The sequence below is a fragment of the Vombatus ursinus genome, unplaced genomic scaffold, assembly GCF_900497805.2.
Source record: "Vombatus ursinus unplaced genomic scaffold, bare-nosed wombat genome assembly UNPS02009770.1, whole genome shotgun sequence".
Taxonomy (NCBI): domain Eukaryota; kingdom Metazoa; phylum Chordata; class Mammalia; order Diprotodontia; family Vombatidae; genus Vombatus; species Vombatus ursinus.
The window spans coordinates 18,700,714-18,728,480 of record NW_020949548.1 but is presented as its reverse complement, the minus strand read 5'-3'; the positions used below and the strand labels follow the sequence as shown (position 1 = coordinate 18,728,480).

The window sequence follows — 27,767 nt, the reverse complement described above, 5'->3', positions numbered from 1 at the left end:
TTGTGGAAGTAAATGTTGAAAACCAATTGAGTCTGAGAGGTTGGGATGGGAAGGAGAGAAGTTAGATGCTTATTAATTGAAAAAATAACATAAAGCAATTGTTCTTATGTACTTAAAAAAAGGAATGTGAATTTGAGGGCATTTTTTTTTTGCATTCCCAACACAGTACAGTGACTAGCACATAATACATACTTAATAAATGCTTGTTGATTGTCAGATTGATAATAGCTCACATTTATATAGAAGTTTAAAGTTTCCAAAGTGTTTTCTGTTAAGCAATTCTGTCAGTATAATTATCCCCATTTTATAGCTGAGGAAACTGAGGCTCACGGAAAGTAATTGACTTGCTCCAAGACCCCACAGCTAATGAAAATGAGGAATGAAGGCCAGGCTTAGTCAAGAGTATACAGTGAGCTGACAGATTGGGTTTAGCAGCCAGCTTTCTTAACTCCTAATCCAGTGACCTCTCTACCATTCTATGACCTCTCTAGGTAGCACCATGGATAAAGAGCACTGGGCTTGGAGTTAGGAAGAATTGTGTTCAGATCCAACCTCAGATATTTACTAGCTATGTGACCCTGAGTAGATCACTTAAGTTCTGTCTGTCTCAGTTTCCTCAACTGTAATATGGGGATAATAATAGCACCTCCCTCCTAGGGTCTTTGTGAGGATTAAATGAGGTAATAATTGCTAAGCACCTAGCACATAATAAGTGCTTAATAAATGCTTGTTCCTTTCTTTCCTTCCTTTCTCACAAGTGGGCCAGTTACACCACTCTGTATCTTTTGGACGTCACCACCAACAGCCTGAACCTAGCCGAGGGCTTGACCAAAAGCTAAGCTGGCGCCATTGTTCATTGCTCTGTCTGGGTCTTGGCCCCCTCATTGCCTGGCTTGGGACAGAGGTTGGGGGTGGCTAGAACTCCTCCCAGGGGAAGGATAGGCGCTAAAACACCAGGTTGGGAGTACGTTCTGGGAAATCTGAGATGTGCCAAGAACAGCTGATTGATTGCTGGTCTTGGGGCGCCACGTTTTGAAGGCAGCCTACCCACCCCTCTCCCCCTGCCCAGCCTGTCCTCCATGAGTCATGGGTTTTAAGCCGAGCACTCTGGGAGATTAACCAGCTTTGCAACCAGCTGCTAGAGGCGGATACTTGGCCGAAAGAAGCAGGATAAAGTTACCAGCTCAAAAGTTTATAGGAAGGCCCATAAATGCTCCCACCAGCTCCCACCAGCAGCAAGGCTAGCAAGGCAGAGGTAAGAATTCAGGGCCCAGCTTGAGGCTTGGAGAAGGGGGGTAGGGGGGAAGGGCAATGAGACACTTCAAGCACAGGACATGAATAGGCTCATTCATCCTGAGTTCTGGAAGGGGACACCCAGCCCCCTCACCTCATTATGGGGGCACCAGGCACATGGTAACAATTGGGAATACCCACCCCTTGTGGCCTTGAAGAAGTCATTGGCTTCTAATGGAGACCACGGACAATTCCTCACCTTCTCCAGACACTGAGTTCTTTCTCTACAGTGAGGGTCTCTGGAATGGAGCCCAGTTAAGAAGCTGCCACAAGGAGGCCTAAGAATAGAGAGTGGAATGGATCCTAGGTTCATGGGACAGGGGAGCAGCCATGATCTTTGGGTAACTCCTGCAAAATATTGGAGCTAGTGTGGGGGTAGGGGATGAGGCATGAATAGAAGAACAGAGCAGAAAGGCACGTAGGCTTATGTTGTGAAACTCATGCCTAAAACTCATGTACTTGACATAAAATCATAGATTAGAGCTCAAAGGGACATGCATTATGGAGATGTTCCAGGACAGCATTAGACATAGGGCCAACCCAAAAGACAGCATCTCAGAGCTGGAGGGAGCCTAGCCCAGTGGGAAGAGCATAGGATTTGGATTCAGAAAACTTGAGTTGGAATCTCACATCTGTTCTTTCCTACTTTCATGACCTTGAGAGCAAGCCAGTTCATCTCACTGGGCCTCAGTTTCCTTATCTACAAAATGAGAGGTTTGGACTAGGTATCCTCCAAGGCTACTTCTGGCTTGAAATCTATGATTCCAAGATCTCAGAGTCCAACTTTGACCAGAACACAAATCTCCCTTACAACCAATCCCAAATACAACCATCCAGTTTCTGTTTGAAAAATCTCTGAAAATGGGACGGTTTCCACCCTTTAAGAGAGCATGTTCAACATTGAGATTATTCTCTTTGTCAGGAAACCTTTTCTTCCATTGAGCTGAGATTTGCCATTCTTCTCACTGTAGTTATGCCTTGGGGTCAAATTGCCCAAGTATCACTCCTCCAGGCTCATTATATCCTGTTCTTTCAAATGACCTTTCTGTAGCATGGTTTCCAGTCCCCAGACCCTCCTGATCACCTTCTTCTCCATGAACTTCAGTCTGTCAACCCAATACACAGGAGGGTATACCAATATACCATGTGTGAGGTAAGCCATACTACTGAACAGATTTCCTCAGCCCTAAAATGCACTTAAATTAGGGAAGACCCAAGAAGGCCTGTCTCTAGAAGGACCTTGTTCAAATGCTAAGCAATGCAATCCAATCGATCAACTGATGAGCCTTTATTAAGGGCCTACCATGCCAGATACTATACTGGGAACTGATATGGAAAGGCCACTGGACCCAACTGGGGGTTGAAACCTTGATTCCAAGACTCACTAACCTATCATATGACCTTGGAAAACTCGGTTTCCCTTTTTGTACTTCTGTTTCCTTATCTATACCATGATTGAACTAGTTTGTGGTTTCTTAATGTAGAATCTATGGATAGATTTCAGTGTATCAGTAAACTTGGATGGGGAAAAATTGTATCTTTATTTTCATTAACCTCTAACTGAAAGTTAGCGTTTCTCTCTATTATGAATCTAAGCTCTAAGTTTTATTCTGAAATAAAATACCTATGAGGTATTGCATTAATGAAAACCTATGAGGGTTCATAGATTGCATCAGACTGCCAAAGGGGCCCATGACACTAAAAAGGTTAAGAATCCCTAGACTAAATGTTCTCTCATGTCCCTTCCGGCCTTTCCCAGAGATTGTGGGCCTAAGCCTGGACATATGTTGTTTGAAAGGAAAGAGCAAGAAAGTTCCCAAGGTGGGGGCGGGGCCAGGAAGGAGTAGAGGCATTTCCTGAGGAAGAATAGACCCAGGTAAGGAGCCAAGTTCAAAGCACCGGGTCTCGAAGGGAAGTTGGAGGGCCTTAGAAGCCTAGGTAGCCCAATGGAGAGAGTGTGGGACTTGAAGTCAGGAAGACCTGAGTTCAAATCCAGCCTCAGATACAGACTAGCTATGTGACCCTTGGCAAGTCACTTAACACCATTTGCCTCAGTTTCCTCATCTATTAAAAAAAAAAAAGAGCTAGAGAAGAAAATAGCAAACTACTCTAGTATCTTTGCCAAGAAACCCCCAAATGGAGTCACAACAACAACAGGGGAAGAAAGAAAGGTGGGCAAGAGGTGGAGATTTCTAACATCCCCATTTCCCCAGGATTGGTTCAGTTCTAGGCAGGAGAGTTGTGAGGCTTAAATGAGATATTAGATATAAAAGACTTTGCAAACCCTAAAATGCGATATAAATGCCAATTGCTATTGTTATCCTACAGTCCCCAGGCCTCCAGTCTAGTAATGACTTCATTCCCCCCACCTTCTACCACATTCCTGCTGAGCTCAAAAGATGTTCATAAAGCAAAGGAGGGTGTGCTGATAAATGTTTAACAACCAGCTAGGGAATATATGCACAACATACTTTCAGGTTTAAACTGCATTATTAAAACTTTCTAAAGTCTAGATAACCAGAACAACAATAAATCGGTCCCTGATTTGTAGCTGAAAATTTAACAATTGCATCTTTTAAAAAATTTTTATTTATTTAATTTTTAATTTATGAACTAAAACAAGCATTTCCATAACATAGTGTAATAAAAAGAAAAGATGATTGCACCTGAAACTGCAGATCTATTGTGTATAACTTGCGATTTTTAAAAATGTGTAATAAAGTTATCATGTGAATTTCCTTTTTTCCTTCTCCCCCCAACCTAGAGATGTCTACAACTACATCCCCCGGGCTGGTTAGAACTGGTTCCAGCATCCCCTTGGTTCTGGGGGACAAATGGATAAGGTGAGGTCATCCAGACATGGGGCCTCAACTCATCTTCTATTTCCCTTCCATTTAAGGTTACCCAGGTCCCTGGGAGGAGTCCTATGGAGTCTAGAGAAACCTTGAAGTCTGGCTTCTCTTTTGGGGCAGAGGACCTCGCAAAGAGCAGGTAGGTCCCCCTCTATCTGGAGATTACCCCCAGGATGAATGACAGCTTTTCTAGTTACCCAGGTTCCTGAAGATCACAAGTCCTGGTCTGGGTCCTAGGCCCAATATGAATTTGTACTTGGTGCCTGGAAGATAAAAAGATTTAGGAAAACAACTCTATTTATAGCCTGGGTAACCTAATAGCAAAGAAGGCCTCTGCTCTGATGGCTGGGTCCCATGCAGGGTCCTCCACCTACGGTACTACTCCTTATGTGAACAGTATCCTGAAAATTCATGGCTTAGCAATTCAAGAAGCCAGATCCTTTCCTGACACTGCCCTCTCTCTCCCTCTTTAAGGGAGAGAGTTCAATTCACTTGGATTCAATTTACTCCATTCACAAACACCATTTGCAAACCTGTGCTGCACTGCATTGTAGGGGAGGTAGGGATGACTGAGAAATGGCCCACATAGTTTAAACAAATAGTCTAGTGGGGAGGATGAACCAGGGACTCCCAGAACTTCAATGTGAGATGAGATCATAAAATTAGCGCTATTTAGGATACTTTTTAAATCTCTTTTGGAACCTTATAGATCAAGAGCTAGAAGGGAGCTATGGATGCCAACCCCCTTACTTTAAAAAATGAGGAAACAGGCCCAGAGAAATTAAGTGACTCACCCAAAGTCAGACAGATAGTAAACATTAGAGGTGAGATTTGAGTTACATTGTTGTAGTCACTGGGTATATTGTTCTCTTGGTTCTGTTTACTTCATTCTGCATCAGTTCATACAAATCTTCCTGTGTTTCTCTGAATTCCTTATCTTTACTCCCTTCACTGATTCAGAGTGAGGCATGTAGCAGCTCAGCAAAGGCAGTGGGGAGGCAGGGAGGACAGTAGAAAGCAAGGGGAGAGCTCTTCCAGGTGTAGGAATCACTGAAATCTTAATGGAGGAGCAGCACCTGAGCTGGGCTTTGAAAGATGCCGTAGTAATGGGGTGAGTGGGTGGAACACTCCAGGCGGGGAAGAGGATGAGGGAAAAGTCAGTGGGAAAGCAAGGAGCTGGTTCAGGTAACCAGTCAGCCACATAAGCACCTACTATGTTCCAGGCATAGTGCTAAGTGCTGGAGATAGAAGAAGAGGCAAAAGATAGTCCCTGCCCTCAAGGGGCTCACAATCTAATGCGGAGTATTGTTTGTAATTTGTTTGTGCAAATATATACAAACAAGATATGTGTGTGTACTATATGTATATATGATAAAAATGAAACAATTAACAGAAGTAAGAATTAGAACTAGAATTGAGCAATTGGGAAAGGCTTCCTGTAGAAGAAAGGATTTAGTATTTTAGTTGGGATTTGAATGAAGCCAGCAAAGCCAAGAGGTGGTGATTGGGAGGGAGGGCTTTCCAGACATGGGGGACAGCCAGAGAAAATGCCCAGAGCCAAGAGATGGGGTGCCTTGTTCATGGAACAGCCAGGAGGCCAGTGTCACTGGATCAAAGAGAACACATGGCAGAGAGTAAGATGTAAGACTGGAAAGGTGGGAGGGGGCTAGGATATGAAAGGCTTTGAAGGCCAAAGAGAGAATTTTGGTTTTGATCCTGGAGTCAATAGGGAGCCACTGGAGTTTATTGAGCAAGGGGTGTGTAATGATTAGACTTGAGCTTTAGGAAGATCATTAGGCACCTGAAAACAGGAACATCCCTCTTTGAATGGAGCATTGGCTTTATCTATGGCACAGTGGAACAATGATATCGTTAGTAACAACCGTTAATATTTGTATGATCCCATCAGCTTCCAAAGTAATTTCCTGATGTGTGATAAGGATTCAAGATCCCCATCTAGACATAAAGCTATCAGGGTAGTCTGGATTCAGACTGTGGAGGGTCAGGCAGGGAGGACCATAATATCAGGGGTAAAGGAAAGTCATAGGGAAAGGGTAGTGCGAATGGACAGAAAGCTCAGCCTGTCGATGACTGGATGGCAGGAGGAGGTAACAGGACACTCATGACCATATCCCTCTCCCCTGTTCGTGTGCCAGCACTCTATTCATAGACATCTTTGCTGCATTTTCTTAGGAGGAGAACTAGTCACCTGGATGGTTATGATAATTTGCCATAATTATCATACTGTGAGGCAGGAGACTGAACCAGAGGACCTCCTGAGAAGTCTTTAGAGTAGAGAACCCTGAGGGTTCTGTGTGGTACCTCCCTAAGACAGAACCTCCTCACCTGGCCAGTCCTGAAGAAGGTTCTGGAAACTCTGGGAGTATAGGTTCTGAGCCTATTAATCAATCAGCAAGCATTTATTAAGCACCTACTGTCTACTCCATTACTGGAGATAAAAAGACAAAATCTGAACAGTCCGTGTTTGCCAGGAACCTAGATTCTACTGGAGGGTTCCAGCACATATCATAGGGCAGTGACCAGGGAAAAGACCTTTGGTCTCAATCATCACAAGGACTGTGAGTAGAAACATAAGGCCTTTCCAGAAGCAATGGTGATATTGATTTGATCATTGTTCCCCCAGAAAGAGGTTGAGGGTGGGGAGGAGTAGGAGAGAGCACTGGCTTAACAGTAAGACTAGGCCCTGTGGTCCTGGTGGATGAGTGGATGACTCAGTTAGTCAACCAGCATTTATTAGGTTATTACTACATGTGAGACACTGTACTAAATCCTTGGGATACGAAGACAAGCCAAAACAAACAAACAAGCCAAAAAACCCAGTCCCTGATCTCAAGGAGCTCTCAGTCTAATAAGAGAGACAACATGCAAACAACTATGTACAAACAAGATAATAAATTAGAAAGAATCAGCAGAAGGAAGGCATTAGAATTAAGGTGGGTGAGAAAGGCTTCCTGTAGAAGGCAGAATTTTAGTTGGGACTTGAGGAAGTCAGGAAGGCCAAAAGGCGGAGATGCAGAGGGAGAGAATTCCAGGCAGAAGGGAGAGCTAGTGAAAATACACAGGGCCAGGGAATGAAATGTCTTTCTCTGTGAACAGTAAAGAGACCAGTGTCACTGAATCTCAGAGTACATGGGAGGAGTTGGGAGTGGGGGAAGAGTAAGGTTTAAGAAGATGGGAAAAGTAGAAGGGGGCAGGTTGTAAAGGACTTTGAAAGCTAAACAGAGGATTATATTTGATCCTGGAGGTAATAGGGAACCATCTGACTTTATTGAATGGGGTGAGGGAGTGTGACTGGACAGCTGAGTATGGGATGGACTGGAGTAGGGAAAGACTTGAGACCTAGAGACCAGGTAGAAGGGTTTTGCAAGAGTCCATGAGTGAGGTGATGAAGGCCTACACCAGGATGGTAGCAGTGTCAAAGGAGAGAAAGGAGTATTTATGAAAGATGCTATAAAGGTCAAATCAATAGGATCTGGCAACAGATTGAATATGAAGGTGAAGAGTGAGGAGTTGAGGATGACACTTAGTTTGGGAGCCTGGGGCCCTGGGAGGATGGAGCTACTCTTAATAGTAATAAGGAAATTAGGAAGAGGCGATGGTTTGGGATGTGGGAGTGGGGAGAAGATAATGACTTTCATTTTGGACATGTTGAATTTAAAATATTTATAGGACATCCAGGTCAAAATGGCCAATAGACAATTGGAAGTATAGTTAGGGCAACAAAAAGTAGAACTGGGAATCACTAGAAAAGAGATGATAATTGAATCTGATCAGCAAGTGAAATAGTAGAGAAGAGTAGAGAGAAAAAAAATCGGGCCCAGGACAGAACCTTGGCCAGGCATCCACAGTTAGTGGGCATGAGCTGAAGAACCAATGAAAGAGACTTAGGAGACAGATAAGAGGACAACCAGGAGAGAGGAGAGTCTCAAAAACCTAGAGAGAAGGAAATGTTAAGAAGGGGATTGACAGAAAGGTCAAGAAGGATAAGGATTGAGAAAAAGCCATTAGATTTGGTGATTAGTGAATTATTTTTTCATTTAAAAAATCTATACATTCATTTGTGACTGGGCTCTAGGGTCTTGGTGAATGGTGAGATGAGATGAAGCATGGTCTGGAAATGACTAGATAAAACCAGGATTTGACTGAGAAGATGAATGGCCCATAGAACCCTTGGCTGGGGGAAGCTGGACATTGTAAGATGGAGAGGCTTTTGTTTTAGGGGTCAGGCACAAGGGACAAAGGTTCTCTCTATCCTGTCACCCCCCACAGGACCTGCCAGAGGGGTCCCTATATCTAAGCTTGGGGTGCAGCAAATCCTGGAGTCTAGGCCCTCCTAGGCAGGTACCCTCCTTACCAGACTCCATCCCTTCAGCAACCCTAGGATCTCCCTCCCACCCAGTTCTTAGTCACCAATTGTCAAGGGAAATAGAAAAGAATATATTGTTCCTCCCGTCTGACCTAAAAGTGAAATGTCAGGTGCCCTGCCCTGGCCTCTCAGGATCTTCAGGGAGATATTTCCTCCCCAGAACCAACTGCACTTGGCATTCTTAGCCAGGAACAGGGGAAAAAATCCACTCTAGGTATAACTCTGTTCCACAAGTGAAGCAATGTCATGGTAGATTGACTTGGAGTCAGGAAATTGGATTTGAACTCACCTCAGACATGTTCTAGGTGTGTGTGTCAGTCAATCAGTCAGTTAACAAGCACTTGGTGTTCACTGTTTGTGAGGCACTGTGGGAAGCACTGGTGATTGCTGGTTGTTGGCCTTCATTCTCGAAGATGACCAAAACGACATCACTACATCAGGGTCAAGGTACAGTGTGTCCTACTGCGGCTGATCAGACCAATGAGAGCTCAGAAGGCTCTACTGAAGATCGGGCACAAATAGTCTGTGTGAACGTTGGGAGTGGAGATGTCTCTAAATTTGCGCGTCTCAGGTTTCTTTTGAACTATTGTAATTCTGCTTTACTCATAGAGTACAGCGCCTTCTTTGATGCCATGCTTGGCGGTCCTGTACCAGTGTCTCCCATGTCTCACTTTCGATTCCAAAGTTCTTCAGAGAGACCTTGAGAGTGTCCTTGTACTGCTTCTTCTGACCTCCATGTAAGCACTCGCCCTGTGTGAGACCTCCGTAAAATAGTCTTTTAGGCAAATGTACGCTTGGCATTCGAACAACATGGCCAGCCCATCGGAGTTGCACTCTCTGAAATAGAATTTAAATGCCTGGCAGTTTACCTCGATAAAGGACCTCAGTGTCCAGTACCTCATCCTACCAGCTGATGGTTCAGAATTCTCCTAAAACAATTCAAATGGAAGCGATTCAGTTTCCTGGCATGGGGCTGGTATATTGTCCAGGTTTCATAGGTTTTCAACAATGAGGTCAGCACAATGGCTCTGTAGACCTTCAGTCTGGTAGGCAGTTTAATACCTCTTTTCCCCCACATTTTCCTTAGGAGCAACCCAAACACTGAGCTAGCTCTAGCAATGTGTGTGTCAACCTCATTATTTATGTGTACATCCCTGGAAAGTATTCTGCCAGGGAAGTGAATTTAAACACTAGGTAAGCACTAGGGATGCAAAGAAAGGCAAGCATTCTGAGCCTCAGTTTCTTCATCAGTAAAGTGGGAATACTATCAGCACCATATCCACCCCAATAGAGTTGTGAAAAACATGTTACTTATGTGACATATAAATGAGTTATTTTAATTTGTATTTGTCAAGATAACTGAGCTCCACCTCCATCTTAGGGCCATCCAGCCTCTGCTTGACAACCCCCAAGGAAAGAGAACTCACCACCTCTTGGGCCCTTCCATTCCCCTTTTGGACGGCACTAATTATCAGTAAGTTTTGCCTGAATTTGCCCATTCGAACCTTCCACTCATGACTCATGGTTCTGCCCATTGGGACCAAAAAGAATAAATGGAATCCTTCTTCCTCATGAAATTCCTTCAGATACTTGAGGACAGTTATTGTATCAACCCAAGTCTTCTCCAGACTAACCATTCCTAATTCCTCCAAGCAATCCTCAGATGACAGGGACTCGAGCCTCTTGACCATCTCAATTCCCTACCTCTGGATACTCTCCACCTTACCAATGTCTTTGGGCTGCCTCCCTCACAGGGAGCTAGGTAGCTCAGTGCACAGAGCACTGGGCCTAGAGTCAAGAAGACCTGAGTTCAAATTCAGCCTCAGACACTTACTAGTTGTGTGACTCCGGGCATATTACTCAACCTCTATCTCAGTTTCCTCAAATGTAAAATGGTGCTAATAACAGCACCTGTATCTCAGGGTTATTTGCAAAGCACTTAGCACAATGCCTGGCACATAGTAGGTGCTATATGAAAGCTAACTATTATGATGGAAGGAAAGAACTTTGTAAACCTTGTAGCACTATAGATGTGGAAGGTTTTAAGGTTCAGATGTACTTGAGCAAATCATTCTGAGCCTCAGTCTCCCCATCTGTAAAATAAGGAAGTCGGATTGATTAATCTCCAACACTTCTTCCAGGTCCAAAAGTAGGGGAAACTGATCAGGGGCTGAAGAAATTCAGAAGGGTCTCCTAACTTTTTCCTTAGTCTCAATCCCTACCCCATCAGGTACATGGGCAGACACCCAGACAGACATATCCACACTTCCCGATAGCAGACAAGCTTTCCCAGAGAGCAATCCTCCCCCCCAACCAGGACAGAGACATTTTGATGTGGGGGGAGCAGAGGGACCCACAAAGAATAAGGTTCAGTGGGGGGCTGCACAGAAAACAAACTGTTCCTCACCCTCATCAGTCCTCACAGTGCCCCCCCTTCTCTCAGACCAGTGACTGTGTCCAATGCTGGCCTGAGGCGGTTACGGCTGGTGGGGGTTGGGAGGGGGGGAAGAAGAGGGTAGGGGGAATGCATGGTGACCATCCCCATCTCAGATTTCGCCTGCAGTTGCTCAGGCCTTGGCGTCTGCCTCCTGCACCTGCTGCGGGGGCCTCATGGAGAACAGTGGGGGAGGGTGGGGACCCAGAGGCCAGTGGGGTAGGGTGGAGGAGAGTGAGGGGGAGAATAGAACCAGGAGTCTGGGTGGATAGAGAGTCCTTCTTGATCCATTTGAGTCTTCCGGGAGGCCACAGGCCAAGGGGCAGCTGGCCTGGGCTGGAGATGCTAAAGCCCATAGAACCTGGGGACTTCCTGGTGGCAAAAGGGAAGAGGAAGAAGGTAAGGGACTTACCAAGAGCCCTCTAAAGAAAATGCCCTGGGTGGGCAGGGGCCAGTGGGTCCTGATCCACATCTGTGAGGGAGCACCCCATGGTCTGCCCCCACCCCAGCTTACAGCACCTTTTTGTGTCTTGGACCCCCTGGGCCGGTGAAGCCTATGGACCCCTTCTCAGACAAATGTGGTTGAATTTATAAAATAAAATAACAGGATTACAAAAGAAAACAATTAAACTGAAATGTAATTATCAGAAGTTTTAAGTTCACTGAACCACAAGTTAAAAGGGAGAGGTGCCCGTCTGTACTGGTCCCAGACACGAGGGGAGCAGACCCAGCTCTACCCCAAGAGTCTATGCCAGGCCCAACTGACCTGGGATCGCCATTTCTTCCCAGCTCCCTGATCCCATCTTTCCCTGGACAGTAGGACAGGGAACTGGCCCAGGACATCCTAGGTGTGAGACTGGGCCCAGAACAGGGACAGCAGGAAAAGGGAGGAGGAAGGGTATTTTCTGGACCAGAAAGTGCCAAGGGGCTCATGGGGAGACTGGCCTCCTCCTGCCTCTGCTATGGGGACTACGGGAAGTCTGGTTGGCCCTGCTATAGAGCCCAAGAGGAGGCTCTCCATCTATTTTCAGGTCCTTGGGGCTGTGAAAGGGTTGAGGGAAATCCTGCCCTCTAGGGTGTGGCACCACCAGGGCATCCAGGCCAGGGAAAGTGGATCCTCAGACATTTCATGCCCCCTTTCTTGTGCACTCACACACAGATGCACACTCAGACCCTTGCATTGACCCCCATTCCCACTCACTGGTACAAACCCAGACAAGCACAGAGCCTCCATCACAGGCAGTCACAGACATGCTCCTAGGCACACACAAGGTCGGCCTCAGCACACACACACAGCGGCCTCCCCCACCCACCCACCCACCGGCACGTGGGGGGCTGGGATGACACGTGAGCGGCTGGCTAACGAGCCAAAGAAGCTCATTGTCTGACCCAGGGGCCAGTTGTCGGCCGCCGGGCTGCTGTGGTCACAGAGCATTAGCCCTGCAATGGGGCTGCTGCCTGCCTGCCAGGTGCGGCCGAAATTAATCTCCAGCTCCACCCCAGGGCTTAGTGGGGAGCCCTGAGCGACACCGCAGCTGAGAAGCTGGGGCTGGGGCTGGGCCTGAGGGGGCTCAAAGCCACGCGCTCTGGATGCTCCCTTCCTCCCCTGTCCCCCACAGCCCAGCCAGGCCTCCTCTGCCTCCCTGCTAGGGCAGGATTCAGCAGCATTTCTTGCAAAGATCTCCAGGGCAGGCTTGGTGCCTGATGGCATGCCCAAGGTTTCCTCCTAAAACCGAGAATTTCAGCTCTGGAATGCTGGGTCCATGTGAGCCTCTGAACAGGTCCCCAGAAAAATCCTGAAGAGGGAAAAGCTTGTACCTCCCTTTGCTAGCCTTTCCCCCCACTAACAACTCAATGTTCTTCCCCTCTTTAGACTGTTTGCCTTTGTAAATGGGTAGAAGAATTGTGCTTAATCCAAAGGAATGACTCCCTAAAGGTGGAATTCGAGGCATTAGTGGAGATGTTTGAGTTCAGGGGCCATGACTGGAAGCCCTCAAATCATATCACGCAGGCTGCACAGCAACTAGGAACACATAGGTGTCATGCATGGGATCAGAAGTGGGGTCAGACTCATCCAGTTCTCTTCCATAACCCTTCCTCTGTGCCAGATCATGGAAGCTGGGACCCAAAGCAAGGCTCTGAATGGAAGTGGGCCTGGGTCCTCTAGAATCTCTCCCTATAGTCTGAGCTGCTCTCCAGAGGCCTCCCTTTCAGCTAAGAGCTGGGGGTGGGCACCAAAGCTATGGCTGGAAGCAGTGCTAACCCAGGAACACCTGAGCCACTAGAGGTTGATGAGGGGGTCACGGGAGAGTCCCAGCTGTGCTGGAGTCCTCCAACACTGTTGAATAAGAATGTCCCTGAGGGGGTCAGGGTTCATTAGGATAACCCAGCCGCCATCCCTGCCAGCAGGAATACTGATGGACAGTCTAGGCAGATGGCAGCCATATGGGTCACCCCTAGGCAGGCCTGCCCACCTGTTGGGCTCTTGCTTGGGTGACTGACTGACTGACCCACTGACCAACTTCCTGACTTCTACATCCTACTTAGGACAGGATGCCCAAACTCCTGCCTGCCCAGAACCATCCCACCTTGGACTGGCCAGAGCTTTCCAGCAGCCTGAGCCTCCATTTCCTTCCCTCCACTTCTGGCTGCTCAGATGACAGACTGGACAGAAGGCACACATCACTCCTCCTTCTCCCCCCCCCACACAAATGAGGGCACACACACATGCATGTGTGCACATAAACACACATACATATTCTGGCATATCCATATATTCAACTATATCTATATCTATATATATATAAGTATATGTATGTATGTATATGTGTACACATACAAATCCTTATACTAGTATACACTCTAACCCATGCATGTATATTCATACTTGGACACATGTATGTATACACATTCACATGCAAAAATATGCATGTGGATGCATTTATGTATCTAGAATCTGGAGTCAAAGAAAAGGGACAAGGTAGAAAGAGAGCATGACCAAAGACCACTAGTGGTGTGTTCTGGGGACTGTAAGGAGGCTAAATCATTAGTGTAGATACATGAAGATGAATGAGAGTTACCTACTAAAAATGTGGAGGTGTGAAGATGGTGGGGGAGTCTTGGCTGTGAAGCTAAGAAATCAAGGCTTGTCCCAGTGGGTGATGGGAAGTCCCCGGTGGATTTTGAGACAAGGATAGACAGGGTCTTTGAGCTGACATTAACATTGGGATTGCACAGAGGACCATGGAAGGTGATAGAAATCCTAGCTACCATGACCATGAGTCCCCTCAATGTGAACTAGGTCTCCTCCCGGGGTGTAGTCAACCTACTGTCTATTTTCTACATGGAGACATCAAGAGCTAGAGAGGAAAGGTACAGTCACTTCCGGTGGGGAGCAGGAAGTCAGACCCCAGTTAGACCCTGGTATCCCATTTGTCTGCCTTCAAGAGAGAAGCTCACAAAAGCAAAGACAAGACAACCTGGCTTATTACTTTGGTACCATCTTAGTCCCATCTTGTGCATATAACCTTTCCCCCTTCTTCTGCTTGGGGAACCTAGGCCCATGGTATCCTCCCTTATCTTTCCTCTTTCACCCTGTACTCTAGGTTCTATTCCCCATCCCAGTCCTAGCCCACTCCTTCTACTAAATAAAATAAAGACAAAAAAATAAAGTTACATTGTAGGGAAGAGCAGGATCAAGAAAAGGATAGGACTCTTGCTCAAGGTGGAAAGGATGCTGATAAAGAAAATAGAGAGAAGGTAGAACTACTCAATTTCCATTCTCTTTCTCTTTTCTATACCAAGGAGTATGATTTTCAGACTGAAGAAAAAGGAAACAAACTGGTTAACAGAGAACTGAAACTCAAGATAAATGATTTAGTAAGAGTACACTTAGCTGCCCTTAACAAGCTGAAATCGCCAAGCTCTGATGACCTACAAGCCAGAGTACTAAAAGAATCTGCTGATGTGATCACTGAATCACTGTTGGTGATCTTTGAAAGACTGTGAAGAATGAGGGGAGGAGAGGTGCCATCAGATTAGAAATGGGCAAATGTTCTGGTTTTCCAAAAAGGGAAGGGAGTAGATTTTTCAAATCAAAGGCTGGTGAGTTTCGATTCCCAGAAAAAAATATTTAAAATGGATATCCATTAAAATGTAGGCTCCTTGAATGTAGAGATTGTTTTGTGTTTGTGTGTTTATGTGTGTGCCTTTCATGTAGTGGTTGCTTAATGAATATGAAATGTTGAAATGAAAGGCAAGTCAGGAACATTTAGAAAGGGAAATGATATTACAAGAGATGGCTTACTGGGTAGGAGAGGAGGGAGAGATAGTTTCAGAAATGAAGATGATAAGAAAACAAAGGATAGCCATAACAATTTAAAAATAAAAATAATAAAGTTGTAGCTATAGAAAAAAAATAGAAAAGGAAGTGGTGATCACTCTTGAAGTCAGGATGGGCTTGTCAAAAACAGGTCATAACAGACCAACATCATTTTTCATTTTTGACAAGGTTACCTGAACTATTTGACAAATCAAATACAAGAATCATTTGAAGGAACTAAAGACATTTAGTCTGGAGAAGAGAAGATTTGGGGCTATCTTCTGGGACAGGGATTACATTTATTCTGTTTGGCCCTAGAGGACAACAGGAAGGAATGGGTAGAAGTCACAAAGAGGGTAAATTTAGGCTGGAGGTAAGGAAAAACTTCCTCACAATGAGAACTGTGCAGAAGTGGGAAGGGCTGTCTTGGAAGACAATGGATTTTCCCTTCCTGGAGGTCTTCAAGCAAAGGCTGGAGGATGTTGAAAAGAGAATTCATTTTCAACAATGGGTTAGACCAGATGACTTCAGAAGTGACCTTAGAACTCTGAGATTCTGTGAAGAAGAATCCAGTCCCAGAGGGCAGAACCAGTAGCAATAGGTAGATGGATATAGCAGAGAGACTGATTTAGGCTCATTGTAAGAAAAAAATTTTCTTGTGATTAGAGGTTGGCTTAGACCACAGCTCAGAACTCTCATGCTCAAATGATCCACCAGCCTCAGCCTGTCTCATAGCAGGGATTATAGGCATATACCACTGTGCCTGGTCCTCTGGATCATCTTTAGGAAAAGGTTGCACACTCACTTGTTGGAAGGGTTGTAGAGGGGATTCTTATTCAGGTATGGGTTGGACTAAATGACCTCTAAGGTGCCTTTCAACTATGACATATTATGCCTGAATTTCAGCAAAGAATTTGACCAAGTCACAATATTCTTGTGGACAAAATGAGAGATGTAAGTTGGATAAGAGTACACTTTGATGCATCCAGAACTGGCTCCTCAACCAGGTCCAAAAGTGCTGTCCAAATAGTATGGTGTCAACCTGGAGGAAAGTCTCTAGGAGAATGGCCAAGTGACCTGTCCTTATCATATTCTGTCAGATGCTTTTATGATGACTGGAGATAAAGACATAGTTGACGTGTTTATCAGATTTGGGGGTGACATGAAATTGAGCCGAGGTAACTGGTACTGGAAAAGTGAATTAGAATTTTTTTAAAAATCTCAACAACTTAGAATAATGGGCTAAGTCTAATTGGATCAAGTTTAACAGGGATGTGTGTATATTCAGTCTTACACTTGGGTTCCAAAAACCAGCAGCACAAGTATAGAAGGGGAAGGTGTGTCTAGATAACAGTTTGTGTGAAAATTATCCAGGAGTTTAAACAGACTACAAGCTCAATGTGAGTCAACAGTGTGATATAGCTGCTAAAAAGGTGACTATGATCTTAGGCTGCGTTGAGAAAAGCATAACATCCTAACAAGGAAGATGACCGTCCTGCTATATTCTGCCAAAGTCAGACCTTCTCTGGAGGGTAGCTTCAAGTTCTGGTGATACTAGAAATACCAGCCCTCTCACCTGGCAAAGTAAGAGGGATATGCAGATAGAAACAAGCATTTGTATTTACTACCACATTTTAAGATAGACATTAACATCTAAGTGGCAGTTAGGTGGCACAATGGATAAAGACTCATCTTCCCCAGTTCAAATTCAGCCTCAGACTCTTGCTAGCAGTCTGACCCTGGGCAATCCCTACTTGCCTCCCTATTTGAGATCCCTGTTTGCCTCAGTTTCCTCATCTGTAAAATGAAGGAAATGACAAACCATTCCAGTGTCTTTGCTAAGAAAACCCCAAATGTGGTCAAGAAGAGTTGAACAGAACTGAAATGATATATCAACAACTAGGGAACATCCAGAGAAAGGTGACCAGGATGATAAGAGGACTTTAGATCAGGCCAGATGAAGATCAGCTAAAGAAACAGAGAATGATTATCCCAGAGAAGAGATTTGGGGAGGACACGAGAGCTGACTTGAAGTACTTGAAGGGCTGTTACATGGAAGATGTTTTAAAGTGGTTCTGCTCAGCCTCCAAGGTCAGAACTAGGACGAATGGATGAAATCTGTAGAGGAGCAGATTTTGGCTCATGGTAAGGAAAATGTCTTAACCATTAGAGTTGTCCAAGAATGAGTTCTCCTTCATGGAAAGTCTTTAAACAGAAGTTGATTGTAATACCTGAGATTTTTTTTCTCAGGAATAAATAACTTCTGAATTTCCTTTGAATTCTGAATATCTGATTCTGTACTACTCTCCACCCATTGCCTGGATTCTGTCCTTCCTTCCCCAGACATAACTGCCATGCTACACAGTCTCCCCCACTGCCATGCCCTGGGTGTCTTTTGCCTCTAAAGCTTGGTCCTTCCTCACTATGCCTTCCCCCTTGACCCTTTCTAAAACTGGGTTCCTTTCCATTATTCACCTATCCTTCCTCATTCCCCTTCCCCACCCCCAGGCTTTTGCTTCTCTGCCCCCGCCTGAGTTCTGTGCCCCATGACTCATACAGGCATTGGGGGTGGGGGCATGCCTAGGATGCCGCTCAGCTGACGCTGGGGCCCTCTGTCCTTACGCATCCTCCTTAATTTACTGCCCATGGGGGCTCTAGAACGGGGATTAGCTCGTCCGTGCTGATCGGAGGGAACAGCTGCTGGGCAGGCTGCCGGAGCCAATGAGGGGGAAGCCAGGAACACTCCTCCACTCTGGGTTCGGACACCGCCGGCTGGCCGGAAGAGAGCAGATCTGCCGGCTCATCCCTGGCGTCCTGGGTACCAGGGTGGGGAGAGATCCAGGGCCTAAACATAATAGGGTTGGTCTTTTCCAGGAGCCTCTCAAAGGTGTCTATTCATTTAAGCCTGATAGGGCATCTCCAACTACAGGAGTTCCTACACCCTAGAGAGCAGCATGAAGTACTCACATGATTTCCTGCAACGCTCTAGGATCAGACAAAGGCCAACCATCTATTATCTTTTTTTTAAAAAAATTGCATTGATATATTTTCTTTTTACATCATTTTCTTTTTTAAATATGTTCCCCCACCATCCACTCAGCTAGCCATCCCCTGTAATAAGAATAAAAAAGGAACAAAGTAGTTCAGCAAAATAACCAACACATCAACTCAGTCTAACAGTGTACTCAATTCATAATACCCCACCTCTTCAAAGAAAGAGGGAGGAGGGGCAGCTAGGTGGTGCAGTGGATAGAGCACTGGCCCTGGAGTTGGGAGGACCTGAGTTCAAATTTGACACTTGTTGCTTACTAGCTGTGTGACCCGGGCATGTCACTTAACCCCATTGCCTAGGGAAAAAAAAGGAGGGAAGTACATTTGACTATCTCTTCTTTGGAGCCAAGCTTAGTCATTATGATGTCACAGAGTTCAGTTTCACTTTTGTGGGTTTTCCTTTTACATTTTGTAGTCATTCCACATATTGTTTTCCTACTTCTATTTACTTTACCTTGCATCAGTTCATATAGTTCTTCTTATGCTTCTCTGAATTTTTCAGTTCATTGTCAGAAGATGATGATTTTCATTTCTTATGATGCAGAAAGGAAGGAAACATGCACTTATTAAGTACCTACGTGCCAGGCACTGTGCTAGGCACTTTTTACAAAAATTATTTCATTGGATTCTCACAATAACCCTGCAAGGTAGGTGCTATTATTATCCCCATTTTACAGTTGAGGAAACTGAGGGAGACAGAGGTTCATTGATTTGCCTAGGGTCACACAACTAGTAAGTGACTGAGGCCAGATTTAAACTCAGTTCTTCCTGGCTCCAGGCCCAGAGCTCTATTCACCATACCACCTAGCTGCATCTGTAGCAATATTTAATTGTGTGCATATTATTCAACTTTGTTAGCAATCCCCCAATTGATGGGCATCTATTTTGTTTCTAATCCTTTGCTACCACAAAATGTGGTGTTCTGAAAATTTTGGCGTATATGCATGGGCCTTTTTTTCCCCCTGACTTTGATCCCCTAAGATATGCCTCACAGTGAGATCTCTAGGTCAAAGAGTATGGATGTTTTTAGCCTTTTTAAAAATAGCATCATTCCAAATTTGCTTTCCGTAATCACTGGCCAATTCACAATTTCACCAATCAGTCTGTATGCCTTTCTGCAGCCCCTCCAACACTGATCATTTTTTTCCCCAATATTGATGATTTCCATATTTTGTCATTTTTCTGATTCCTGGTTGTCCAGTTGTACCCCGCTTTCTAGGCCCCTCCACTTATGTGTGGTCTTCTCTCATTAGAATTTGAGGGCAGGGATTACTTTGCTTGCTTATAATTGTATCCCCAGCACTTAGCACACTGCTTGGCACATAGTAAGTGCTTAATACTTTATTTTTCTTTCTGTCTTTCTTTTCTCCTTCCTTCCTTTCTTTCTTCCTTCCTTTCTTCCTTCCCTTCTTTCTTCCTTTCCTTCTGTCTGTCTATCCATCCATCTACCTATTTGTCTGTTTATCCATCCATCTATCTACCTATTCTATCTATCTGTCTGTCTGTCTGTCTGTCTATCTATCTATCTATCTATCTTTTTCCTCTGACTACTACAAACTCCAGTTGAAAGCTTAGACCAAGCTTGAAGTTCTCAAGGCATGACTCTCTTTAACCTGCAGAAATAATCTCTTAATATCACACCACACCAAATCTTTAATTGACATTGATTAGATTCAGCAAACACTGTTTGCAAGGGCCAGGCACTGGTGTGGAATGGGGTACAAAGATGAAAAATTACATAGTCTCTGCCCTCAAAGAGCTTGTAATCTAACAGAGGGAATAGGACGTGCACACAATCAACTGTGATACAAGAGGGAACATGATAACCGCAAAGAAGTAGCTGGGGGCAAAGTATTATGAAAAATCTGAGGGGAAAATAATCCCTTTCAACTTGGGACATCAAGGACCACTTCAATGAGGAAACATATGCCTGAGTTGGGCTCTTAAGGAAAAGAGAGACTTTAACACACAGTGTCAGGGGTCAGGGTAGAAGTGGAGTCATTCTAGGAATGGAGGAAAGCCTGAGAAAAGACAAGGAGATGTGACTAGATAGGGTGAGAATAGGGCTTTGCATACATAATCTCATTTGGAGAGAAGGTTTTATCATCAGCCCAGTCTTACCAATAATAAAACTGAGGTCGAGAGGTGGTGGGGTGGGAAGTGGGGATTGCATTAGAGCATGTCTCATGGAGCTGGGCAGATACACTTTTCCTTTATAGGGAAGGACATCTGTGTTCATTTCAGACTCTTTGTGACCCCATTTAGGATTTTCTTGGCAGACACACTGGAGTGGTTCAACATTTCCTTCTCCAGCTCATTTTACAGATGAGGAAACTGAGGCAAACAGGGTGAAATGACTTATCCAGGATCATACAGCTAATATCTCAGGTCAGATTTGAATTCAGGAAGAAGAGTCTTTCTGACTCTAGGTCCAGCACTCTATCCACTGTGCTGCTTAGCTGCCTGCCTGGCATAGTAGGTGCTTAATAAATGCTTATTGATTGACTGATCTTTGAGGTCTTCTTCATTTCTAACCTTCTATCTTCCAATATGTCTTCCAATTCTGATAGTCTAGGTTTCATTTATGTGAAAGAGGGGAACTCACTGAAACTCTGAAAGGAAATTTACTTCTTTTATGTTTTATTCATTATATTATTATTATATTACATTATGTCACATAAAGTAACTTGGGAGGCTAGAGAGGTGTTGTCTAATAGAGAGAGATCCTTGGGAGACCAGCTTTAATGAATAGATAAGAACAAATGCTAATTAATTTCCCAATTGGCTTCTAGGCCCTTTAAAATGGCTTTCAGAAGTTGTTTGACTTGTTCCCCAACCAGTTCTAGGTCAGAGCTGCTAATGTACTTAGGGACAGCAAGTAGTTTAAATACGTCCTTTACATTTGTGGGTGTTTCTTTTTGGTCTCTCCAGAGCTCAGGAAGAATGGAATTGAGAGAGGTCAGTGGGGAGAGGCGATACTGAGACCATTCACTGACTCTAAACTGATGCTTGGTATTCCTTCCCTCTAGGCTAGCCTAAATCCCCGGCCCACAACCTGTCCCCACCCCACCCCCACTCTCCACTAACCCCAATCCTCTCTCTGTCCTTCATCAATCTTGTCCTAGCTTCCAGCTGGAGCACATTAGCTCTGGTTTACAGCCCCCTTGGCTGGGGCTAAGGCTGGAGCTAGGGAACCATAAGCCAGCCCAGGTTGGATGGATCTGTCACTCGATCCCACTGTCTATTCTACAGCCAGCCCTATAATCTCTGGGCAATGTGATCTCGGGCAGTGGGAGCCCCCAGCCAGGAATCATGGCTCCCAAGCCAAGCTCAGAAATTCCCCTGGCAGGCTGAGTGTCCGAGAGCCTCAGAAAGTGGCTGGGGGCTGGCCCACAGGCTCCTATTGTCCTAGGGGGAGATACCCGATCTTGAGTGGGGAGAACTCCAAACCTAGCAGGGAGGCACACATTTCCATTTATTTTGAAGTTACGGATTGGGGGAGAAATTCAACAAGAAATTAAATATAGACAATTCTTTTCTTAAAAGCTTCCTTTCCAAAGCTAAAGTCCGTTTGATGATTTAAGACCAATGTTTGAGTTCAAAAACTCAGATTCAAGGGCAGTCAGAGTTGCGAGTGACCCAAAAGGTGCTTTGGTCCAATCCTTTTTTTCCCACTGATCCTTTTGTTCACTAATAATCACATTTGGGGAGAGGGGAACCTCAGCTAAATTCATGGGAAAACATTTTTTCATCTTTTTTTTTTCCAGAAAGGATCAAAGCATTCTCAGAAAAAAGAAGTTTTGTTTTCTAAGTTTTCCTACCCCCCCTCCCCTCCAGGTCCCCACAAAAATGACCTTAGCCATCTTTTCTAGCTTTGAATTTATCTTCAACCCAGACCAACTCCTCATCTTTTCTTCTCCCAAAATGGACAAACTCAATGTCCAAAGTCAGAGGGAGGGAGACACATTGTGGAAACACGCCCACAAGACAAGGTCTGTCTTGGGTAGAAGTTGAAAGTTCTTCTTGTCCAGAGGAAAATGTTAAGTCATGAGCTGTCATGAAGAGGCAGCTGGGTCAAAGTATCCTCCCTGAGCAACTAGGTCTGTCCTGGGTCTGTGATCTGAGGAGTCAGAAGAGGCAGCCAGGGTGAGGGCTATATGCAAACCTGATGGTACCATGCCTATTCTGATCCACTGAGCCTCCTTCCCTTGACCCCATCACTTCAGTCAGCCTAGGATCAGAACAAGTGGCTAACAGGTTGGGTTGACTGGAGGCTAGGGGTTGGAAGGCTGGGGTCTCTGCTTTTTAAGTCATTTAGTGGTCAGAGAAATAACACCAGATCACAACTCTCAAACTTTTGCTCTCTCATCCAGGCTTGGGGAACTTGCAGCCTCGAGGCCACATGTGATCCTCTAGGTCCTCAAGTGCGGCCCTTTGACTGAATCCATTTGGAATGGCCATGATTGAGGACCTAGAGGGCCACATGTGGCCTCAAGGCCATAGGTTTCCCAACCCTGCTAGGCCCTCAGACATGTGTTCCTCCCTTACTCTGCTTTCAACTGATGGATCTCCCCACTGGAGTGTCTGTAACTCTTACTAGGGCAGGATTTCTTCACTTTTTTGTGTCATGGGCCTTGGGCAATCTGGTAAAGCCTATGGACCCCTTTGACAGTCTGGCAAAACTGATGGACCCTGTCTCAGAATAATGAGCCTCAGTTTCCTTCTCTGTCAAATGAGGGCAATATTACTTCCACTGCCTCCCTCCTATGGTTGTTCTAATAATCAAATTAAAATAACGTGCAAAATTTTATGTAAGGGTTCAAGAACTACTAGTGTTATCTATGATTATTTGAAAAGAAACTAATCATACCGAAATACGGTTATCAAAGTGTTTTTGAAAAACAAGTTCATGGACCCCAGGTTACTAACTCTTATTTTAGGGGTACCATCACAGTGGAACTAATTTCCCTAGTGTTTCTTGGAAGGGGTTTCCCTCAGCAAGGGCTGTCTTTCAGCCAGGGCCTCTTACTAAGAATGTTTCTCAATAGGGGATGCCATTTGACTGAGCCATCATAGAATTTCAGACTTCAAAGGCCATCCCCAAAACTGGTAGAGAATTCATTCTATCTCACCTCCAACTGTCATCAACTGTGGTGCCTAGAACTGAATTCAATATTCCAGAGATGGTCTGACTCAGGCAAGACAGAGGGACTCATCTGCCAATCCCCTTATTTTATAGGGGAAGAAACTGAGGTTCAGAAAGGAAGGTATTTGCCAAGGTGACACGATAGAAGCCAGGACATGAACTCAGTTCTCCTAACACCCAGTCTGGTGTTCTTATAAGCAGGCCATGACCTCTGACATGGAGATAATTTCTACCTGGGCAATCTCTCCAGTATCTGACTTCAGTCATATCCTAATAGAAAAAGAAGGAGGGGGGCAGGAAGAGGAGGAGGGTGAGCTAACTGTCTGGAAAAATTGATTTAAATGCTTTATGTGGAGTGGCCTGGGTGATGCGCCTCCTAATTTTCCTGAGGTGAGTCATGGAAACAACTGACCTCATGGCTAATTCATGAGAGGAAGGACTCCCAGTTGTTGCTCAGGACCGGCCATGGCCCTTGAAGACCTGAGTTACTGCGGCCCCTGGTGGACCAAGGCAGAAGCAGGCCCTGAGAGGACTACAGACACATCAGAAATCAGACATCCCACGTCCCCAAGGGCCAGCTTTCTTGTGATTCATACAACCATTAATCAATCAACAGGCTTTTATTGCATGAAGTACTAAGCACTTGAAACACAAAGAAAAGCAAAAACAGTGCTTGCCCTCAAGGGGATTATATCATTTTCTAGTACAACCCCTTGATTTTACAGTTGAGGAAACTGAGGCCCATCTTACAGAACAAAGACTCTGTCCTTGATCTGGAGAAGCTCCCAGTCCAGTCTGAATGTGGTAAATGCAGAGAAGGTGATAGACACTGGACCAGAGGTAGGTATATTTCAATGATGGTCCCATCTTTGTCCTCTGTGAATGGCGATGTGGGTGCCTAAAGTACCCCTCCTCCCACAAAACTGATTTCTTCAGGAAAAGCTACCAAGTAAAAGTTGTTTCTGTCACCATGGACTCTGGACCTCAATAGCAGAGACGGTCCTAGCCAAAGGTGGAGTGGGAGGTTGCCTATACAGAATGATTAGAGCCAAGGGTCCCATTTGCCCCCAAACATCTCCCCAACCTAGCTTGAAATCCCTTCTGTTCAAGTCCTGTGAGCTAACTCTCCTAGAGGTCCCAGTTAAAATGCAAACAGGGGAACAGGGGAGCTGGAAGGAGTTGGGTCACATGTCCCTCAGTGAAAGTGTGCCTCAGTGGGGCTGCCACTTTTTTTTTTTACCCAAAGATTTTGTGTTTTAAAACTTTTCAAGGGAACTTCTCTTACAATTGGAAATTCTTCCAGGAAAAACCTTCCCTCCCCTTGACTTTGGTATGGCACCAATATCCCCCAGTCACTCAAGCTTATGACTTCTTTTGGACTTTTGGACCTTTTCTCTTCCTCACCCCATCTATCCAATGAGTCCCCAGATCCTCAAATCCCTTCTTCCACAGCGTACCTACCACCTGCCCTGCACTTAGCCACCACCAGAGCACAGGCCCTTATCTCTCTCACCTGCGTGACTGTAATAGCCTCTGAAGGATTCTTCCTATATCCGGTCTCTCCCTCTTCCCAATGTATTCTTTAAAAAAAAACAACAACCACCTTTTAGAAACATATTTTTATTTTCAGTTCCAAATTCTCTCCCTTTCTCCATCCCAATTTTTTCTTAAAAAAATAGTTTTACTGATTTCCATTTGACATCTAAGTCATTTCCAGATATAATCCTCATGTCTCATATAACAACAACAACAACAAAAAGACAGTTAAGCAAACCCACCTCTCATAGGGAGTTACCACATTTGGCAATGTATATGAAATTCTCTACCCATAGTCCCCCACTTCTCTGCTGAAAGTAAGGAAGTGCATTTCATCCTTTGTTCCTCAGGACTAATACTGCTCATTAAAATTAGAATCGTAGTTCCAGTGTTAGAAGGTACAGCGGCCATCAAGTCTAACTCCCTCGTTATACAGATGAGGAAACTGAGGGCTGGGGAAGTTAAGTCATTTGCCAAAGGTCACATAGCATTAGAGGAGAGATCTGAACCCAGGTCCTCTCTCCCAGAGCCAGCATTCTTTCCATGGTACCATGCTGCCTCCATTTACCATTTACTCAGAATTCGGCTTCCTTTTGGTGTTCCTTTCATTTATAATAATATCATCTCTGTGCACATTGAGGTGCAATGGCTAAAGAGCTGGTTCTGCATTCAGGAAGAACTGAGTTCAAATCTGGCCTCAAACACTCACTAGTTATGTTACCGAGGATGAGCTACTTAATCTCTGTCTGCTTCAGTTTCCTCAGTTGTAAAATGAAGGTCATCATTGCTCCTATTTCCCAGTATTGTTGTGAGGATCAAATGAGATAATATTTGTAAAGAGTTTAGCACAGTGCTTGGCACATAGTAAGTGTTTAATAAATACTTGCTTGCTTGCTTCCTTACTCTTCCTTCACTTTGCTTGAATTCGTACTAATCTTCCTACATTTCTCCAAATTCTTCATATTTATTGTTCCTACCAAAATTTGCTCACACATTCTCTAATTGATATGGTGCTTTCTTCATTTCCAATTTTTTGCTACTACAAAAAAGGACAGTTGCAAATGTTTTGGTGTGTATGGGGACTTTCTGTCTTTGACCTCATTGGAATGTGTAGTCATTGGGTCAAAAGGTCTGAACGCTCTAGTGACTTTTCTCCCATAATTCCAAACTGTTTTCCAGAATAGTTAGGTCAGTTCACAGCTCCATCAATGGGGTGTTTTTTTGTGCCTGTGGTCCCTCCCATGTTGACTATTTCCATTTTTCATCACTTCCTAGGTGTGAAGGTGAAAACTTGGGATTGTCTTAATTTTCATTTCTCCTAGTATTGGTGGTTTGGAGCAATCTTTCATGTGATTATTTCATTTCTTCTACTGAAAACTGTTGGTTTCTACTGCTCACTTCTGTATTTCCAGGCCTTTCTCCACATGGTAACAGAATTTTCTTCCTAATACGCTGCTCCCATCATGTCACTCTTGGACTCAAAACACTCAGCATCTCCCTATTGGCTACTAAAGTGTAAACTCTGGATCATGCAAGGCTTTCCTCCATCTGCCTCTAACCTACTTTTTCTGCCTCATCTCACACCACTCTTTTTCATAAGTTCCATATTCTAACCCAGATGGATGACTCTGTCCCTTATCTTCCTCTCCCCATTCTCACCTTGTCTTTTCCTACCTCAGTTTATGCCTTCCTGGCTAGAATGAACTCCAAACTCCCCTTTCTCCATTGGTTGATATCCTCCCTTGATGACACCCTATTCACATGCTACCTCCTTCATGAATACTTCTGAATCACTTCTCCCCACCCTCCCACCTTGGGTGAAAGTGATCTATTTTTCATATGTCTCATAGAGTCTTGTTTCACCTCTACTTACTTATTGCACTCCAGAGTCTCATTTATTAGGGAACATTTCTCCTTTATTGAGGGAGTTTTGGGTAGTGGCTGGAGAGGTAACCTCAGAGCCAGGAAGCTCTGGGATCTTGTCCTGTCTCTGACATAGACTGGCTATGGGACTTTGGGAAGGTCACTTAACCCTTTCAGTGACCCCATGCAACTCAATAAGACTATGAGGTGCAGAGAAGATGCCAACCTGCATTAAGAGAAGGAATTTCTCTTCTAGCAGTTCCCTATATACATGAAACCATAGGTCCAGCCCCTATCCCTTTCCCTTTATTATCTCGTAAAGTCTTTGAGAGCAGGGCCTAGGCCATAGCTCTATTCACAATCCCATTGCCTTGAACAGAACCCTGAACACAAGAGGTGCTTGATGACTGTTTGTTGAATTAGTGAATGAATGAATAAATGAATGGGGGAAAGGAGGGAGGGAGGGAGGGAGTGTAAAGAGTACTGAATTCAGAATCAGAGGAAGGAAATAAAGTGCCTACTATGTGCCAGGCACTGTGATAAGAACATTACAAATATCTCATGTGATCTTCACAACAACCCTGGGAGGTAGGTGCTATTATTATCCTTATTTTATGATTGAAGCAACTGAGGCAGACAGTGACTTGCCCAGGGTCATAGAGCTAGTAAGTGTCTAAGGCTGGATTTGAACTCAGGTCTTCCTGACTCCATGTCCAAAGAAAGATGGAGAAGGGGAAGGAGGGAGTAGAGAAGGAAGATATGGAGAAATAAGGGAAAGGATATAGAGAAAGAGGAGGGTTGGACAAACAAAAGAAGAGGGTAGAGAAGAGAGATGGAGGAGAATGAGGTTTAAAAGATGAAGGAAGAGGATGAAGGTGGCCAAT

General features: G+C 44.7%; 1 protein-coding gene across 1 annotated transcript in view; it reads right to left on the bottom strand.

The window, feature by feature from the left end:
• Positions 1–17,918: 17,918 nt before the first annotated feature.
• The window catches only part of OTOG (otogelin), a 132,509-nt gene continuing 122,660 nt past the window's right edge, over positions 17,919–27,767 (bottom strand). Inside the window, exon 60 of the mRNA XM_027852660.1 lies at positions 17,919–18,101. Within this exon, the coding sequence (XP_027708461.1) occupies positions 17,919–18,101 (183 nt within the window). The remainder of the gene's footprint in view (positions 18,102–27,767) is intronic.